Raw genomic sequence first — 21971 nt, forward strand, 5'->3', positions numbered from 1 at the left:
TGATCTGTTTTGATATTAATTTATAAAACAACATTACTATTTCAATTTTCAGTCTTTTGACACTTTGGCGTTTAAAATATGTATGGAAATCAGGATAATGATAAACAAATAAAAAAAGTACCAACATTTATTTTCAAATTAAGTCTGTAATGTATCCCAATCAGTGGCTTTTAAATATGAGAGGTACGATTTTTTTTTATATGACTCAACTTGATTTTTTTTAAAACACTGAACACTAGAATGATGTTTCTATTGTCTAAGATTTATATGTTTCACCTGAGACTACTTTAACACTTGTTATTCTAATAGTCTCAGGTTTCACATGCTCAGTTGCAACGGCCTGGCAGCTGAACTAAAACTATGACAATATGCGTATTATAACCGTAGTTATACGAACTTGTTTCCAAATTTATATTATTTTTCACCGGAAGTTAAAATGTCAAAATTTTCGATCTACTTATTTATCTGTTTATGCGTAAGTTTTATCTTTAAGGAAGATTTATGAAAGTCTAATAATGGTTATAGTCGTTAATTCAGGTAGAGGGTGTTTTTGTTCATTTTTGGCACCAGCGCGTTTGGTTGGACACAGCCCCCAAAAAAATGAATACAGAAATTATACATGTAGCAACATCCAGTGAAGTTTTTGATGTAAAATTTATGAAACTTAAAATGCAATTATCTTTTATATATCTAGGTCCAGTCATGCTCCAAAACCTTTGCAGGTGCACTGGTTGTCTGTACTCTGAGTGAAATTTGTGGTGTTAATAGTAAATACGGTAGTCCAAATAATTATGACGTCTTGGAAGGCTATTATAATTTTTTTCTTTGATGTAAGGCGTCAAAGAAAAAAATTATAATAGCCTTCCAAGACGTCATAATTATTTGGACTATAAATACGGCAATATTTGCTGAAAGGTTTTGATCACAGGCACTTGTCTCAGAAATTTGTTTTCGCTTTCGGGTCGATCCGGCCCCACGTCGATCCGGCCCAAGTCGATCCGTCCCCAGTGTTCTCCCCAGGCCCTTAAAGGACCACGGGCCCGCGATGTATAATTTTCTGCCGCGGTGGTATCGTTCTTGCCGCGATGTATAATTTTCTGCCGCGGTGGTATCGTTCTTGCCGCGATGTATAATTTTTTTCCGTGGTGCTAAAGTTTTCGGTAAAAAATCGTATTAAAATCGGTAAAGTTTCAGATGACTTCAACTTTACATCAAAATTGACCAGTTCTAACCAGTTTAATCCAGTATTGACAAGATGATTGTTTACACCACGTGATCGATTTACCTGTTGAGGTTAACCTTGATGATTGGATTTAATCGATGTACATGATTCTTTTGTGTTTTAATTAATTAAGAGATCATAATTTAAATAACAGACTTGTGAGGGACAAGCAGACATTTGTTAATGAACCCTATTACGCCAGTCTCAAGTCAAAATAATTTGCCTTTTAGGAATTAATTGTGGAGTTACTTCCCCTGATTTTGCTAATTACAAATAAATGCTCCTCACATATAATTTCTCATTGCAAATAAAAATAAAGTACAAATTGAATGCAAAATTATATTAGAATGTTACATTAAGGATGAAAACATTCTTAGAACATACCAACAAAAATGTTTTGCAAATTATTTTTGAGAATCATACCATTATTGATGCACAGACATATTATAATAAATAGGTAATTTATACGATGTTATTAATTATTGACTGTAACAGGTCTAAAAAGCCTACTGCCACAACTCTAATACATTCCCACGCAGGACTAAAGCTAGGGATGAACCTTGTGAATAGAAAACTCTTTTAAAGTACTCTCCATGTCTGTAACAAAGTATTAATCATAAAAACAAATTTGTTGTTGTCTAAAAGAATCAGATCTAAAACTATGGAAAATAGCTTTTAATTTACTGAAGGTTCTGTATCAAAAATCTTGTTCAAAGTTCATTGTTATGGGGAATGTGTAGTGTAACTACAAGTATCGGGACAAAATGGCTTGATCAAAATATAAGAAGTGACTTTAGCTTAAAGACTAATTGTGCTTTCTTTTATTTATTCTTCAAAGATATTAAAGTATACAAACTGTTTATTAATTTACTTTTTCTACCAATAATTTTCTGACCCAAAGTCCTACAACACAGTTCCACAGTAAACAAAACAAAGGCAAACAGGTAATGACAAAAAGTAACAAGAAAAAAAATAAGCGACGCAAAGCGACACAAAATACTGTAAAATTCATTTCGTCACGCGTTACCCTGGTGCTATCCAAAAATCCTGGGGAGAACACTGGTCCCACGTCGATCCGGCCCCAATAAAAAATATATTTATAAGGAATAAAAATAAAAAGATATATATTAATTGTAATTCATAAATGTTTATGATTTTTTTTATTATAATGTAAAAGGTGTACGGTGTACGGTAAAATAAAAAAGCCTTTGAAAAATATTTTCTTTAGATGAGCATAAGAAAACTAGGTTGATTGTGTTTTTATTACAAGTTTTCAAGATTGAGTATAATTATATTAAAACGTTTATAAAAGAATTCAGACATCAACCTGTATGTATATACATGTATATATATGTTAGATAAATTATTCATTTCCTATTATCATACAAAAAGGGTTCTGATCTTCTATCTACAATATACTAGAAGTAAAACAAAATATGAAAGTTTCACCTTAGTGAAAGATGATATGTCGAAATCGTTATATTTTCGTGTTTTGCCAACTTGAAATGTCTATGATTGTCTATGTAATGAAATAACTGATATTTGCATGGATGGCACGGTTAACTATTCCATACAAGGGTGTAAAATGGCAACTTCAGTCCTCTTGTGTTTGTGTTACTTCCACTTTTTATCAAAATGTGGGATCTGCTTATTGATTTGTGCACAACCGGAAGACTAAATCTCCAGCCCGAGGTAGATAAATTGACTTTAAATGCGCAATGCATACTGCTCTTACAAAAATTTCATGCTACTACAATCAATGGTTGTTGCAGGTTTCATTAGGACAAAGTTCAAGGTACTCAGATTAATTATCTTTAATATATTTTTTCCGGAATGGTTACTATTTTCACGGAAAAGTAAGGTATTAATTTCCGGAAACGTAGACTTTTTTTTTTGCGTAAACGTAGACTTTTTTTTTGCGGAAACATAAAATGCTGACTGTGATCCAATACGTCTTTTATCTTGTGTTATAACAAATAGCTACATACATTTGTACACAACGGTACAGGCCGATCCCCAAGCTGATACATACAAATTTTGTTTTTCTTTTAAGTTCTTAAAATTCTAAAATTGAGAAATGTTGTTTGATTTGCGTAGTTCTTTCTAAAAGAGAAGACAGAATGTGTTTGTTTTTAATATCACAATGGCTTTTCCTTGTGTCAACGGTTATGGGACCTACATGTGCATTTAGTGTCATTGGTTTGTTATTTTCTTGCAATAAAGAATAATGGATACTCATATTACTTGTTTTTTTTATCTACACACAACTATTCAAAGTATTGTCAATGTTAAGAAAAATAAATTGACTATTTTCGATATTACAAAAGAAAAACAAGTGTAACATGTGTTATAGAAGCCTCTGATGTTACCTGAAAAAATAATACAATTAGTTATTATTATATAAACACCAAACAAAAGATCAAACTACAAAGACCTTGTTGATAACGTAACTTTAATTAATCAAGACTTGATTGAATTAAGTGATTACGATTGGCATTACATTGTACCTTAGTTCACAATCATCAGACAATTATTGAATAAACAAACCAATTATAGACTAATGATTTGGTTAAACAACATGAACAAGACATTAATGATGAGTTAAATTTTTACGGTTCCATTGGACTGTAAATATTTATTTAGCTACTCTGTGTGAGAAGTAAATAAAATAAAAATCGCCATGACATTTAAAGTCAACTTTGAAAATATCTTCACATTTTAAAATATCATTGGAGCTGCTGTACAAATAGACACAATAACTATAGTTCAAAGCCACTAACAACTAATAAAAAAATCATGCATCTAAGACTAAACTAACACTCAGTTTCGTATCGATTTAAAATACATGTAGTTCTTTAACATGTTTAACTGGTACTTCAATACTTCGCTTACCTGTTGTCATCCATCATCAACACTTTTTGCAAATTCCGTTTATACAGTTCAAATTTGCCATATAGTGAATATAGTTTATTCATATTTTATTATAGGGCCGGATTGACTTGGGGCCGGATCGACGTGGGCCGGATCGACTTTGGGCCGTTTTGACTTAGGGCCGGATCGGTTTGGGGCCGGAACGACCGGATACCCTTGTTTAAGGTATATAGGGAAAAAAAATTCTGAGACAAGTGCCTGTGGATTTGATGAACCTTTATAATATAGTTCTCAAAATCTCTGTTTTAACTGATTAATGTTCATCATTACTACTTCATTATTTGACAAAAATGGCAGTGGTTACTCAATAAATTATTTTGTGGTTACCATGGTTACTAACAAAACTACAACTTGAAAAGTTTTATAAATTCCAGCACCTGACCCGAGATCACAGTTATTTCATAGTGCATTTATTTTAGACAATTAAAAAATTTGCACCTGCTCTATCTCTAAATTTTTTTTTACAGTGTAGTGTGCTACTAGTGGGACGAATAATATTAAAATTATAGAAACTTCTACCAGCTCTAACTCAAACTATTGACAATTCTGTGTTAAGGGACCTGAAATTCAGTTTGTCAGCTTCAGACGTCCAGTTTGACAGCTTCAGACGTAATAAAATTTGATCTTTTTGAATTGGACCAAATCACTACTTAACAAAGATTCAGCACCTAAATTTTTTTAACATGTAATTTCATACCCCTTCTTAATATTTCATGCATTTAATATCAAGAAATAAATTGGGAAAGTGTATCAAATTAAAAATCCAAGTTATTCACAGTTCACAGTAGGGACTATATTTGTAGACAACAATCACCAAAGGATGATAAATGTGTCCTTGGACCACCCAGAGACATTTTTTGTTTTAGCTTATACGCCATGTCATTTCTATCCAGCTATTAGATGTTTAGAGGGGTCTTTAAAGGATAGATATTTAAGGTCTTTCCTCTACGCGAGGAAAGACCTTATTGTTTTTCTCATGTTTTTTTTTTCATCCAGCATTTGTTTGACATGGCCTCCCCTTGTTTCTGTTGGAGTTATCAAGACCAAATATGGACCATTGGTAGACCTCATCATGAAGTACTACCAGATGAGCTCCCAGGCTGTGTAGGATTTCATCATCCCCTTTAGAAATTATCTCCCTTTTATTGGTTTATTTCGACATGGCCCCCCCCTCGTTGTTTTTGAAGATATCATGACCTTATCTGGACAATAGGTAGACGTCATCATAATGTATTACCATATGAGGCTGCCTAAGACTTCATCATCCCCTTTGAGAGTTATGTCCCCTTGTTGTGATATTTTTTTCTATTTCTGTTTATATCGGATACTTTAATTCTTTTCACTTATTCATGAGTTATTTCCTAGTTGATTTTTGTTTCTGTATATGTTTTGTTTTCACCTTTTTTACATGTATACCATACACCATTTTAAACAGATTTATAGGTGTACATGTAGATTGTATTTTATTAAATGTAAATAGATAATACATACATGTACAATGTGTCATAGTGTATGTCCTTTATCAATATCACAACTGTATCAACCCAAGACACCCATCATGCCCATATAAGCTCTCAAGCAGAGCTCTTGGGATTATATTGGTGTCCCAGCTTGATATGGTGTATGATTTTGAAAAATCCTCATTAAATTCACTTATTTATATATGCATTTTTTATGCCCCCTCTTTAGTGGAGGGGTATTACTGGTAAGTTTTACCCTTGTCCATGTTGTCCGTCAGTGCTTCTGTACGTCCCAAAGTTGGTTTCTGTTCTCTATCTTAAGTTTGCCTCAACCAAATATTTAATATGAAACTTATACACAATGCTTATTACCACAAAACACAGATCAATTTTGTAGGTGTCACTTTGACTTTTCTAGAGTTATTTCCCTTTTCAAAAGATAAAATTGATGAATTCTTCATTTCCGCTCTCTAACTTAAGTTTGCCGCAACCAAATGGAGATCTAAACACAATACTTATCATGCTTATTACTTCAAAACTCAGATCAATAAAAAATTTGTGTAGCATCCCTTTTACCATTTTTCAGTTATTTCCCTTTATAACTTTATATGATATGCAAGCAGGGATATCATTTACATGATTTGTTTGAAAATAGAAAAAAATAAATAAATAATATAAAAGGTATGACAGGATGAACAGGTAAGCTGGGACTTTTTTACTTGTAAAATCAGTGGTATATTCTCTTGATAAGTATTAAAAAAAACTAGGGTTTATTTATATTAGTTACAATTATCAGCAAATTACAGAAGCTTAATAAATACAATAATAACATGTAATACACATGATACAAATTACAGTATACTAATTGCATAACCTGATCATTTTCTGTAATAAATTGATTTGTTTATTCTTAAGCTATTATCACTGATTATACTGCTGATTAACATGTTATGTACAGTATCAGGTATTTGTACATGTATATTCATGATATTTGAATACTGGAAATGTACGTTTTCTTATGGAGAAAGAATTAATTCTGAAAATTTGGTTATACTTAATTTGTTGCTTATGCCATGTATGCTAAAAAGTTTATTCATAACATGTTTAATGTTTGAATTTTTGTAAACATTGTCAAAATTCAATGAAAAGTAAACTACACTTGCCTGAAGATTTATTTTTCGGACCATAACAAAATCATTAAGAAATGACAAATGTAGGGAAAAAAGATGCAACAAAAAAGTTCACTGTCTAAAATATGATGTTTAAGGTGGTACCTAACACTACAGGGAGATAACTCTGTAAAATCTGCTATACGTTTTAATTACGTTGTGTTGTTAAGGGAATATTAAGCTTCTCAATGATCAAAATTAGTGTTTGTCAAACTGCTACAGGCCTCAGAACACAATTATTCTTCCCCTTGGCTACAATGCATTTTTTAGTTAAAGTCAAATTGAATTAAAAAAATTGCACCGCCACAAACATGAAATAAATTTAACTGCTTATAGACCATTATTATTCTAATAAAATATGCTTGTCCCAGTACAATCCATCAGTGCTTTTTCTTTTGAGGGCCCTATTAGCATGCCAATGGTAGGATTTGAATCTTGAACAAATGACGAAGGCTGATTTCTACCCTACTTTCATTTTGGCCAAATCACTACTTTCACTTTCAACAATCATTTTTCTACATGTTTTACTTATTTAAATATATATGCAACTGATAGGACCACTCAAATAGTAAACATTTCAAAGAAAACAGTAGACAGATTACTTGGGAAGAAATACCCCATATAATGATTGGGAACTATATCATGTATATTCCTAGACCACGAACAAAGGGAATCAATTGTGATCTGAGACCTACACTCTAAGACATAAGCCCGAATTTTCAGCTACTTTGTAGCTGTGGTCTTATCAGACATCATGCTGATGTCAATTACCCCAGATTATGCATCATGCTGGGTTTGTTGATCTTAATCCCCTAAATAACTGGTCACATACATATTATATTACTTTCTAATATATCATTTTCAGTACAGTTACAAATGTGTATAAATGATTCCTAGTGAACATGGTGAATAATGATATAGAAATTGAATAATAAAGTTTGATCATGTGAAAGGAAGTTGAAATAAAAACAGAAAACTATTTAAAGTGATTAAGTTTTTATTGTAATTTATAGTATGTAATATCGTTTGGCACAGTAGCAAATGTACACACGTTTAAAAAAAGATGACATAAATGTAATTTTGTCAAACAATCATGGGTATGAATGATAGAAAAGAAGAGAACACATAAGTGTTTGTCAAACTGCTATATAACCAGTGTAATTTTTCTGATAAAACGATTGGTTCAAATATTTTGAAATTTTTATATTTTTGTCAGAGGGTCAAAGTAAATACTTGTAATTCTGACTGAATATCTTAACGCTGGGAAATTAAAAGTTCATCTTAAGATTAAATCCATGCTGTATGTGTGCCCTATACATTTGCTATACATGTGCAAAAATGTAGGTTATGAGGCATTAATACAGGGCTAATATAACAATAACATTTGCTAAATTCTTTTACATGATGCACAAATCATGCTAATAGCAGCTTATATAACTATCTGTCCGAGCTATATAAACTCTATGTATGTGCCTGTCCTAAGTCAGGAGCCTGAAATTCAGTGGTTGTTTGTTATTAATGTGTTACAATTTTGTTTTCCGTGTATTTATTATGCCCCACCTACGATAGTAGAGGGGCATTATGTTTTCTGGTCTGTGCGTCCGTTCGTCCTTCCGTCCGTTCGTTCCTTCGTTCGTTCGTCTGTCTGTCCCGCTTCAGGTTAAAGTTTTTGGTCGAGGTAGTTTTTGATGAAGTTGAAGTCCAATCGACTTCAAACTTGGTACACATGTTCCCTATGATATGATCTTTCTAATTTTAATGCCAAATTAGAGATTTTACCCCAATTTCACGGTCCACTGAACATAGAAAATGATAGTGCGAGTGGGGCATTCGTGTACTGAGGACACATTCTTGTTTTTTACATAAATTAGGCTTTTCTTGTTTGAATTGTTTTTTTCAGGGCCTTTTATAGTTGACTATGCAGTATGGGCTTTGCTCATTGTTGTAGGACGTACAGTGACCTATATTTGTTAGTTTCTGTGTCATTTTGGTCTCTTGTGAAGAGTTGTCTCATTGTCAATCATACCTCATCTTCTTTTTTATATAAAATAATTACTGATATCACCTGCTGATAGTGAACTAAGATTTGTATTTTGTAAACTACAAAATGTAATATGTTTCTTCATTTGTTCTTTAAGCAATTAAAAGATGACTGCATGAAATAGAGCTATTTTTTTCTTTTCAATTTGTCATAATCATAATAAAAAGGTTTATATATTTCTGTCATAGAGCACAAGTATACATGCAGGTGAAAGATGAAAATGTAATTATGGTAATGATTAAATATTTGTTAGGTTAATTACATATTGGAAACTTTTGGTTCTATGAGGGGGGATAGAACCTTTATCGGGACTCCGGGATCGGGTGTTTTTAAGCTCGGGATTTTGGGATTGACCCTTTCGGGATCCGGGAATCCTTTTTTTCGGATTTCAGGATGTTGGGATTTGCTTTATTTAAATTCGGGACCTCTGGATTTCGTTTTTTCAAGTCCAGGATTTCGGGATCAAGACCCCTCCTATCCCCCCTCTTCTATGATAGATAAGCTATGTGCAGGGTATTTTTAATAGTCTTATATTTGGATACTTGATTTTTCTCTTAGTTAAACTTACGAATCAAGAAATCAATACTTATTGCTGAGTTTGAAGAAGAAAAGTTTTCACAGTAGATATATATCAATTATTGGTTTCTTTGAGAATTAAGTATAAGATTTATTTTGCAAGGATGATTTAATTATCCCTTAGAAGAATTAAGCTTTTAAAGATCAATTTCATTCTTGGAACAGGACATTTCTGTCATTTACATACTCTTTTGTGTTGTTAATTTCACCTTCGAAATGAATGAGTTTCTTCTGTGATATAATTGAGAACTTTTCAACACATTTCACTCCAGGGGATATGATTAGGACAATAATCGGACACCAAAAGTAATTCATTATTCACTAATTTCATTACAGTATATAGATTGAAGACAAAAGATTGCGTCTTTGTAAAAGATATATGATCTGGAACTGAGCATGCCTGGAGATAATGCAAACAAAGCAAAACAGAAGCTGGAACGAGGAAATAGACGACATCAAATGAGAACTGATGTGACAGGAATGAGTAGATATGAGTCTGAATGCGAAGGGTTCTTACCTACAGAACAAAGGTATGTTGAATTATTTCATTATCACTAATTACTTGATGAATGTTGGAACTCTTAAAGCTATCTTCTATTGATCTTTAATTATCATGCTACAGTTTCTTGCTATTTACTATAGAGTTTTTAAGATAAATGGCAATTATGTAAGGGAAATAACTCCTGTAGGGGTTAATTGATAATTGGGATCATTTAAAAGTATTTTGCTGATCATGATATATTCTGTATCATTATACAATTACAACATATATTAAATCAATACAAATACTTCTATCTACCTACATGTAGTAAGGATTTATAAACTACATGTACTTGTAAAGAAAGCAGATTGGCACATTGGATTTTTGAATTTCCACTTTTGTATGACATTGAAAGGTAATTACAGTTTGCTTCTTTGTATCTCCGTTGCCTTATAGTGAAAGGTCACAGTGTAATACTCATTTGTATTGATTTAATATATGCTGTAGTGATACAGATAATCAGATATCATGATCAGCAATATAAGATCTACAAAATACTTACATGACTGAAACTATGAATTATTTAAACCCTAACATGAGTTATTTCCCTTACATGATGATTTCAGAAAAAAACATAATCTTGTGCAATGCCAAAATAAAAATATCGACAGATTGTAGTACATATTTACCTTGAAATAACAAATGTGTATAACCATATAATAATAATATTTATTATGGTTTTAATTTTACAAAATCAATATTTGTACTAAGAAAAACAATATTCAAAGATTTAATTACAGTGGTTTATTTAAAAAATTCAGAATTGAGAAGTTTACCTGGAATATATGTAAACAATTTTACTGCAGTACAATCACCCTACAACAATGATCACTAACTGTTATAAGTTACAGGTGTAAAAAAAAAAATGAAATTCTTCAATAATATACATATTATAAAAATACTACAGAAAGTTATATTAAAATTCTACTAGGCCATAAGTGCATGCTTTAATGACTTGCTTTTTATTGTACAGAAATAGGTTAATTATATTAAGGAGCCAGTTTTCTTCAGATATATGAATGCATTTAAAATCTCTTTTTTTTAGAGAAAAACTTCACAATTTGTTCGGTCAGATTGAAAAAGAATTTGAAAGTTTGTATGCAGAAAACCAGGCATGTAAGTTTATTGTAATGGTATATTTAATTGTGATTTGTTAAAGTATTTTAGTTTACGGCAGAAATAAATTCAAGTATATAACTAACGAATATATATGATATATGGTATGATTGCCAAATGAGAAAACCATCCATCCATGACCAAAAATGATGAGAATGTAAAAATCCTTTTTTTTCCTCCATTATGACTGACGCCTTTGACGCCACCCCCTTTACTCCATAATGACCCCTTTTGACGCCTGTGTAGTACCTCAGTTGAAATGCTTTGACTACAAAATGTCTGGATCAGACTTAGAAAAAATTGTATCCAATATGAAAAGGATATCCATGAAAATATCTGAATTTAATTTCATTGATGAAATATTTGTTTTCACAATGCATCAATACTTTAAACCTGATGATTTTTTTTTTTTATTGAAAGAATCCTATGCGAATCTAGTATGTAAAAATAAAATCATGTAGGAAAGGGTTAATATTAGGAATTAAAATATTGAATTTAAAATTGTCTAAAAGGAACTCAAGTAAATATTAAAGTTAAGTCACTTTAACCAAGCTACTTAAACACCAGAAAAGTATTGACTTCTGACACTTGCCATTTGTTTGAACAGCTCTGTTTGGGTTTAATATCAATGGTTTTTATTTGTAAATATATTCTTTAAACAAAGTTGAGTTATTACTATTTTGATCCATTATTTTACAGTAAGTGAAAGAATAGAAGTTCTAGAAAGACTTGAAAGTGAAAAGACATTAACAGATAGTCTGGATGCACCAGATCTTGGTGCCAGCAAACCTAAAAGAGGTATTGTGTTCTATTGTAGATGCTTCTGTTATTTTCTTTGAAAAGTTCACATTTCTCAATATTAAAAAAGGACACACACTCCATTATCTTGTATATTATAAGGACTTAAACTTGAGGCATGGGGAGGCACTCTACTGTCTCTACAAGGAACATTTCTGTAGAATTGTAATAAAATATCACAAACTGGTTTAACTTGAATATATTGAATTAGTGATACAAATCAGATACATAAATTTCACTATGAATTATGAAAAAAGAAAAGATATGAGTTTTGAATAGTATGTACTTAACTAACTTAAACATTGTATATATAAAAAAGAAGATGTGGTATGATTGCCAATTAGACAACTCTCCACAAGAGACCAAATTAAATACTATTGGTCACCATACGGCCTTCAACAATGACCAAAGCCCATACTGCACAGTCAGTTATAAAAGACCCTGAAATATCTAATGTAGAACAATTCAAATAAGAAAACTGAAAAATTTATGTACAAAAAATGACATATATATGTTGTGTACAAGTTATCATTTTGTACAAAAAAAATGTACAAATTATAATTTGTATTTTGACTTTGTACAAATTGTATTTTGTACTAAAAGGGCCTGTACAATTACAGTTTGTACAAAATTTGACGAAAATTCACTTATAACTTGTACAACATTTTATAACATGTATTTTGGTGGAAAAAGCATTGATACACACTACAGAATTGCTAATGAATGACCACACAATTCACCATATTTATCAAATACTAAAATAATTCTTTATCATTCGTTTGCGATGGCATTGGGAATTGCACAACGTCTTTTGACTTTCACATTTTTACATTAAAAAGGTCTGTACCCGCCTATGCGTTTACTTGAAAGAAACCCATGACAACCTGTTTTAAAGTCTGTTTAACTGCTTCACATATAGCGAAAGTTGAAGCTCAAGGACCGTTGCTGTGAATAAACATGTGTCTTTCAGAGCTTAAGTTTAACTTTAATAGATAAATATCCTGTTAAAATTTATACTGGCTTTTCGATTTGGTAACCCAAATCTCCAGATTCAACAATTACGCATAAGATTTATCGAGGACAGGTTTGGACACAATCATCATGATCATACAGAGGAATATGTATAATGACATTAACCAAAAACAACAAGTTATGATAGTTACTGGTTGTTTTTGCGGTAAGATATTAGTCTTGGATCTATTTCCCACACAGTGCACACTTCCTTGCAAGAATATTCGGTGTTTCAATATCAGTGTCTTACCCAATTTAACTATAAGCACATTATGATTTTCCTTGGTGTACACATAATCAATGTTCTTTTGTGCATTATTCCCTGCTACCTAGGTTCAGAACGTTTTGGACAAATTTCTCCTTGTGATCAACAATGCCATCCATGTTTACACTATTGCATCATTTGGGTAAATGGATAAAAGATTGTAAATGATAAATCCTAGGATATTTAGTTTTGGCAACTTATTAAAGCAATTGACCCCAAAGTAAGTATTGGAGAAGAGATAAGTGTGAAAGTCAAAAGATGCAATTACCGATGTCATAATTCAATAACCTGCACAAACTAATGATAAAGAACAATTTTATATTTTGTAAATGAGATGTACTGTATGGTCACTTAATAACAATGGTGTGTATCAAGTCTTTTTCACAAAAATTCATAGTATGACATATAAGTGAATTTTCGTCAAATTGTAATTTGTACAGTCAAAATACAAATTATAATTTGTACAAAATGATAACTTGTACACAACATATATATATTAAAAAATTTAAAAAATTGGAGTCATCTTCCTTTGTAGTCGAATCATCTACAACCAAAGCTTCCTTTATAGTTCAAAGTGTTATGTTACTTCTCACTGATAAATTAAAACAATCTTTACCCTAGGCCTCCAGTGCTTACAAGCACTTTGATTTGTAAATATACCATTTTAACACAGTTGAGTTATTACTATTTATTTGAATTCTAATTTCAGCTACACAAATATCACAGAAGATAAAGACAACCTACAAAGCTTCTACCAGCAAAATTGTTTCCAGTTTTAGAAATCCTTCACCTAATTATTCTGTTGTGAGAAGTTACAGAGGTCACAGAGATGGTGTGTGGGAGGTCAGCGTGTCAAGGTCAAGTCAACCAGTCCTGGGAACAGCTTCAGCAGGTTTTTCTCTACACTTATACAATATTAAATGTTAATCTTGTTGTTTCTAAAATAATGCTTTTCTTATTGCTAATTTGGTTACTAGCTAACGAGCATGATTCAAAATTAGTTTCTATCAAAACATTGATTATTTTGAAAAACAAAATACATGAAAACTAAGGTAAATGTTTTGCATACTGGAATCAAATGATTTTACTATATGTGATGTTCAAATACACAGTTAAATTCTGTTGGATCTATATAACAAATGACAGCTGCCTATTAAGGGCAAGCTGCATATTTAGGGCAAAATGAGATATCCGTTTAACAATGCATTAAAATAATTTTTATAGAAAGAGTACATATTTCCCATTAGATACAGGTTTGAATCTTAGTTAGGAAAAATACTCTAAACCATAAATAAACCTCTACATCTGCCAATAATAATGACAAATATACATCTATATTTTAGACAACACTGCAAGAATATGGTGCATTGGTACCAATCAATGTTTATTGCAATACATTGGTCACCAGGGGTCAGTCAACTCAATGAGATTCCATCCAAACCAGGAACTGGCTTTAACTGGTTCTGGAGATCAGACAGCACATATTTGGGGAGCACATGTCAGTCCATTGTCTCAGAATGTTGTTGTAAGATTTATTGCATGATTCAATTTAATCAATTAAGAAATGAGAAAACATTATTTTTGGAAATAGATCCACACTTGATCAAACAAAATTAATAGAAGTCATTAGTTTGTGTATATATATAGATATATGAGTAAATATTTGCTTGTGAAACTTGGACAGAAGCTTATTTTTAAATTCTGTATTTTTACTGATAAATAGACTGACTTTTTAATTCAACATTATTCTTTTACACTGACAGCAGCAATCTCAGAGAAGACTCCGAGTTCTGCAAAACACCTTACAATTTTTTTTTATAAAAAGATGTGGTGTAAAATGTATGAGAAAATAACCAGTAGCCAATAAAAATAAGAGATGATACAAGAATCCAATTTTCACCAATACAAAAAATATCCAAAACAAAATGGATATTTATTACCAAAGGCATTGTTGTGTATTGTTGTAGTGAATAGCTGTAGTGATATGTGTTATGTATATTACCAGTCAATTATTTTCACTTACTCTTCTACACATCACTCATAATTAAATCAGATATATAGTGGGTCTCATTAGGATCTAAGCTTAATGCGGGATTGCCAATTTTTTGTAAGCGTGACACGTGAAAATCAAAGTTATTGTCTCTGGAAAACGGGAAATGAGGTCTAGCGGGACCTGGGAAATGACAAGAAAATGAGAATTGCTTACATACATAGTGTAAGCGGGATACGGGAATCTGACAAAACAGTAAGCAGGATCCGGGATCGGAACCCCCCAATGAGACCCCCTATATATAGAGAATAATGCTAGCCAATATTATTTATACTGTGGATTGATTTATTCTTGTGGGTATCAATTTTCGTAGATTGATAAACACTGGCATTTTCACGGATATTTGATTTCTTGGTTTAGCCAGATTTGACATTCATTTCTATCGAAAATTTGTAATTAGTTGAGCATTTAAATTAGTGATTCACTTAAAGCTTATATCCAACAATAAATCCACAGTACTTTCTAGACCAAATGATTTTTTCAGAAATCTCACTCTTCAGGAGAAGATGATATTGATGGATCAGAAAAAGAAGATGTAGTTGATGGTAAATAGATTTTACTGTGAAATCTCTTTAAACTGAACCTTGAGAAAACTAAAGATAAGATTAGTGATTGATTAGTTGGGTTAACTTGAATGTTAGAAACCTTTTTTAAAAAAATTGATTGTCTTCATCTTACTAAACCTGTTTGTATGTAAATAAGTTGTAGATTGTTTCTTAACTTTTTCGTTCCATTTCCAATCTTTTACTAAAATTTGAATTCACCAAAACCTTTGATATCCAACAACAGCAACAACAAAATATGTTCACAGCAACAGAGAAAAAAAAGTCTAGACATTTAATTGTCAATAGATTATCATATACAATTATCTATACCATACTGGTATGTCAAGCTGAAGATTTATCTATCATAAACACTAAAATTCTTTAAAAAAACCACTTTAATAAACAATTTTATATAATGTAATGTTAGGTTATTACAATTGCCAGCATTGGTCACATACTGCTTATGTGGTGGTGGTCACAGCACACATTTTGAGATATATTGTACACAGGTAAAGTATGTTCTAAATCTTCCCTCTGACATGTGCCTGTAAGCTTTAAGCAAAATTTCATGGTTCAGTGACCATCTAGGAGGGTTCAAATGACATTGACATCATCTTTAGAAAATCGTTGATATTGTATTTTTTGTAAGACCTGTAGTAAAACCTTAATCTGAACAACTTTCAAGATAACATTCAGTCATGAATACTAAAAAAGGCAAGACATTTCAATGTATTTAATTAAAAATAGAATTTGTAAATTTTTATTAAATGAATGAATGTAACCTTTTTGCATACTGTTATAAAGATTGATAATGTCATCAAATTTTAAGCAATAAAATATTTGCAACAAGCACATAATATTTTTATCTCAAAATTGAGGACAAATAAAGACAGGAAATAATTGAGGGTGTATCATTTTTGTTAACTTTTGAACAATTCACATAAATTGTTTGTAAGATTCTTGACTTTCCTTTTCATTTATTCATTTATTTATTTATTTATTCATATAATAATTGTAGAGAAAATGAATGTATAATGTTTGATTCAAGAACTTTCTCAAAATGAAAAAGTTCTTAAGAAAGCATGTGACAAACAAAATTCAAAATTTTAATGGCTGAAACTTGGGATATAAGGTTTTAGATATCTTGTGAGTACATATAGAATATGCTTTATTCATTTAAAAAAAATCTGGTTTAATTCATTAATTTGAATTACAGATATGTGTGATCAGATTCAGGAGGTTAGCACATTAAGAACACCAACTATGGAATTGTCTGGTCACATGGGAGTCGTAGTAGCTGCTGATTGGATGGCTGAAGGAAGTCAGGTGATAACTGCATCATGGGATAGATCAGCCATTTTGTTTGATGCAGATACTGGGGAACAAATCATAACATTAACTGGTAAATTGCTTTCATGTAACTTATAGTTAAGTTAAATTAAAAAAAAGGTTTTGTGACAAAAGTGTAACATGGTAGCCATAGGCAAACTGAAACAGTACTTAAATCTTTTTTTTATGGTCTCAACTAAACAATTCCTGCCAAGTTATCTTACATCTATCTTGAAGTGGCCTGTGGTTGTCTAAATGTTTGTATTGCTTTTGCATACTTTAGTACATGGGTGTTTGGCGACTAATTTATTGATATTAATTACTCTATGGTTTTGTTCTTGAATTCACAAAAGTGGGATGATTGTTAGTTTGCAATAAATTCTGCTCCAACTGGTGCTTAGGAATGTGTTAAACTTGCAGTGAGGTGTTTTTTGCTCTGTGTTAAAGCTTTGAGATGACGAACAGCAAAAACTATGCCTTAAGCTTCTTTGTGTGTATTGATTTTGTGTCATAGTCTTTAATTTCATCACAAAACTTACAATGTTGTGCAACATGGGTTGATTGTTTTTTAAACTTTGTTTTAGGTCATGACCAAGAATTAACTGATGTGAGAGCTCATCCTACACAGAGATTGGCTGTGACATCATCTAAGGACACCACCTTCAGATTGTTTGATATGAGGGATCCAAATCTTCTTGTAAATGTCTTCCAGGGACACTCACAGTACGTTAGCCTTAGATTGTGTTGCTTATAATACATTAAACCCCAGAGAAGGACAGATATTTTATATTACGAAGTAGGAGGAATTTTTTGTTGTATTTAGCAAAAATAACCAAAATGGATAATTCTAAAAATTTAAGTTTTAATCCTTGACATTTAATCATATTTTCTGAAAAAGTGTGGGTTGGACCTTGTTTTGTTACTTCAATTTGAGAGTGTTTGTGTTTTGGGGGCTTGCAACATTGGTTATGCACCAATGCATTTGGAGTAATCCTTTTTCAAGGATGTTATTTTATTTTGTAGGAATATTTCATGGATTAGTTCTGTGAATAGAGATGACATAAATTCTATATTTATATGCTGGGAAAAATATTGCCATGATACTGCGTAGTCCTGTTGTACAATTTTGAAAGAAGCTAGTTTTCAGTAACCTAAAATGATGAAAAAAGTGGTGTTCCCAAAAATATTTGAGCCAGCTTGACTTGTTTTTTTTTTATCTGGATTCATTTTATTCCTTTAGACTTAGTAACAAAATCATCATAATATAAAGTTATGGAATCTGTATGATATATCTATGCAGTGTCATTTTAGTAAGATATTCAAAAGTCTTGTAAAAGCAATGATTAAACAAGCATAAAATTGAGAATGGAAATGGGGAATATGTCAAGGAGACAACAACCAGACCAAATAGCAGACAATAGCCGAAGTCCAACAATGGGTCTTCAACGCAGAGAAAAATTGATTAAGTGAAAATTGATGTAAATTTTTATGTTTTTAGCTTTAAGACAATAACGTGTATAGTAATGATTATATATTTCAGGCCTGTAACAAGTGCTGTTTTTGCTGGAAGTGAAAATGTTGTTTCTGGTAGTGATGATAGAACTGTTAAAGTATGGGATCTAAAAAACATGAGATCACCCATAGCAACCATTAGAACAGACTCATCTGTAAATAGGTAATTACAAATCATAGGTTTCCTAACTGGATTCCAGATTTGGGACTTTTTTGATAAACCTTCATTTGGCCTTCTCATGAACAATAAAGGTCAGACAAATAAAAGAAATATGAAAACTTTTGTGCACCAGAAGGCACTTATAATAAAGTTTAAAAACTTTTCATAATTTAAGATACTTCTTTTTGAAAGTACAACTACAGTCATTGGAAGTAGAATAACACTTGAAGGTAATATATGTGTGTGTCTTCCACCATCTTGGATTGTTTAATAGCAGAATACAATTGGTCTAGATTTTTAATTAAGTGAGCAACTTTCAATCCAGAAATGCAATCTAATAAGTATTTTTATTTCTATGAACAAATTTATGTTATCTTGAAATATAATTACTCATGTTTTTACAAAAGTAAAAAAGTTTATAGATATGAGAAGATGTACATGTGGTATGATTGCCAATGAGACAACTCTTCATCCAAGTCACAATTTATAAAAGTAAACCATTATAGGTCAAAGTATGTAACGGTCCTCAACACAGAACCTTGGCTCACAATTAACAGCTGGCCTTGTATTTCCTATCATGATTTCCTTGATAGAGGATTGCTGCTTACAAGGAAGCTATTAAACCAAGAGTTTCAAATGGCGAAGTTGAAATCATCCCTTTGTAAATTTTATGGACGCCATCACGAGTTGGTTGACCGTTATGGAATAACCATTTCACAGTTGATATCAGATATGTTCCTTATGTCCTAACTACAATATCCTCTGTTTTCATGAATGTAACCTACCGAATAAGACTATTTATTGGATTTGAAACAACATAAGCAACATAACGGGTGCCACATGTTGAGCAGGATCTGCTTACCCTTCCAGAGCACCTGAGATCACCCCCAGTTGTTGGTGGGGTTTCTGTTGCTTAGTCTTTAGTTTTCTATGTTGTGTCTTCTGTTCTATTATTGTCTGTCTGTCTTTTCATTTTTAGCCATGGTGTTGTCAGTTTATTTTCAATCTATGAGTTTGACTATCCCTCTGGTATCTTTCGTCCCTCTTCTATAAAGGTCCACAAACATTACAAGTGTAAAACCATTCAAACGGGAAAACCAATGGTTTAATGCTCTTCAACTTCGTACTTTATTTGCCCTTTTTTTTTTTTTTTTAACTCTTTTGGATTCGAACGTCACTGATGAGTTTTTTGTAGACGAAACGCGCGTCTGGCGTATATATAAAATTTAGTCCTGGTATCTATGATGAGTTTTTTTAATCTATTTAAAAAATCCAGATATAATAAACACTTATTAACCACATCAACATACAACAACTACTGAACATGAACATCAAATTCCTGTCTTATTTCATTTTTATTTCTGTCAAGAGAGGTCAAATAAGAAAATTTATACTTTTTTAAGGAAACTTTTGAAAAAAAATTCTATTGTATGTCATTTATAGTGAATTTTACCATTTTTTTGTATATTTGCCTCATATCTTAAAAATTCTAGTAGATAAGACAGAAACTTTGAATGGCAAAAATGATCAGCAATACAAGATCCACAAATAAGTCTGCACCATGGAAATTGTATAAGATGCATGCACCTGAAGAAACATTTCAAAGTTAGGATCCTGTAGTCCAGTGATTGTGATTGGTTGCTGTCTGTCATAATTGTCATAATTGTAAGGCTTATCTCTGACCTTAAGTTTTCATTTGAATTTTGTACATAGTTATTCATTGGCGCAATATGCACATTATTGATGAAGGGAGTATAATGTGCTGTTGATGATTGAGTACTAGTCCTTTAGTATTTCGAGGATATTTGTCTCCTTAGCAATCATCTCACATCTTAGTGTTATATTTAGACATTAAATAATTGTTTTGATTGTGAAAATTATTATGATATTTTTTAAATATTTTATAGGTTAGCAGTATCAGGTAGCCATAATTGTATAGCTATACCTCATGATAACAGACATATAAGGTTGTATGATATCCATGGTAACAGAATTGGAAGGTTGCCAAGAAGTAATAGACAGGTTTGTTGAGATTGCTATTGTGTTACTGTACGTGTGGATTCATTAATTTTTGTGGGTACCGTATTTTTGTTGATTGACAAAAACGTATTTGTTTGTGGATATTTAATTGCCTAGGTTTGATGAAGTCTTCATACAAGCCTATAGAAAATTTGCTATACTATGAAGATTTAATTTGAAGGTTCATTTGTAATTAAGAAATCAACAAAACTTGGTATTCAATGAATAATAATGTATCCACTGTCTTACTGATTTTGATCAATACATCATGTACATTGGGAATTAAGTTTGACTTGCTACATTAAAACCACGGGATGACTATACTGTGAATACAAATTTAAATATATTGAAAACACTGAACCAAAATGAGATGTGATAAGTGTTGACTTTACTAATAAAGTATATCAAAAGATGCCGGCATACATTTTTATTTCATGTGCAAGTTCTTTAATTAGAATCTTTCACATTACAGAAATTAGTAATATTCCTGGAAACACACATTCACACTTGAATATTTTAAAATGGTTAAAATTCACTGTTGTAACTATTAAGTTGTTCATTTATTGAATTTGGAAGTTGGAACTGTAGATAACAACAGAGTGATTGACTTTTACAGTTTTAACTTTACTCAAAGGTTCAAGAAAGAGATGGTTAATATGGAATAAAAACCAATTTTTAATGAAGCTGAATCTTGCTTTATTTTTTTCAGGGTCATAGTAAAATGGTGACATCAGTATGCTGGTCTGAGACAGAAAACACAGTGTGCAATCTCTTCTCATGTGGTTTTGATAGACAAGTACTAGGATGGACTATTAATTTTCAAAGTAAAGAATAAAAAACTTTGAAATAGAGAAAAATACATATGTGTGATTAGTGCAATACTTTAAGTGGATATAATTTGTTATCTGTTAACAGTTAACAGTGAATATAATTTGTTATCTATTAACAGTTAACAGTGGATATAATTTGTTATCTATTAACAGTTAACAGTGGATATAATTTGTTATCTGTCAACAGATATCTGACTTTATGCTTACATTGATTGACATTATAGTTGCTTGTTTTCTCCTTTGTGTATTTATCTTTGTTTTAACAATCACGGGGAGTATAGAAATATGGTTAATAATGTGTTTTTCCCAGTCATGTAGCAAGACCAATGCTTAGGGGTTGTCAAATTTCTGTGCCAGATGTTAAAATTTGAAATTCATGTTGGATAGTTCTCTGCT

General features: G+C 31.4%; 1 protein-coding gene across 2 annotated transcripts; it reads left to right on the forward strand.

Moving 5' to 3' along the window:
• Window positions 1-376: 376 nt before the first annotated feature.
• Window positions 377-21817, forward strand: LOC139512058 (WD repeat-containing protein 37-like). 2 transcript variants are annotated; one of them, XR_011662149.1, is made up of 13 exons: window positions 377-475; window positions 9736-9929; window positions 10986-11056; window positions 11756-11854; window positions 13840-14022; window positions 14474-14655; window positions 15665-15725; window positions 16942-17127; window positions 17639-17777; window positions 18595-18729; window positions 20634-20748; window positions 21455-21659; window positions 21702-21817. XR_011662149.1 is itself a non-coding variant. In XM_071299380.1 (12 exons), the coding sequence occupies exons 2-12, from the start codon at window positions 9796-9798 to the stop codon at window positions 21578-21580; spliced, it is 1431 nt and encodes a 476-aa protein (XP_071155481.1). In that variant the 5' UTR covers window positions 377-475; window positions 9736-9795; the 3' UTR covers window positions 21581-21817. The 2 variants fall into 2 exon arrangements, 1 of the variants encoding a protein (XP_071155481.1); XM_071299380.1 differs by having other exon boundaries at window positions 21455-21817.
• The last annotated feature ends 154 nt before the right edge of the window (window positions 21818-21971 follow it).

The sequence above is a fragment of the Mytilus edulis genome, chromosome 2, assembly GCF_963676685.1.
Source record: "Mytilus edulis chromosome 2, xbMytEdul2.2, whole genome shotgun sequence".
NCBI lineage: Eukaryota > Metazoa > Mollusca > Bivalvia > Mytilida > Mytilidae > Mytilus > Mytilus edulis.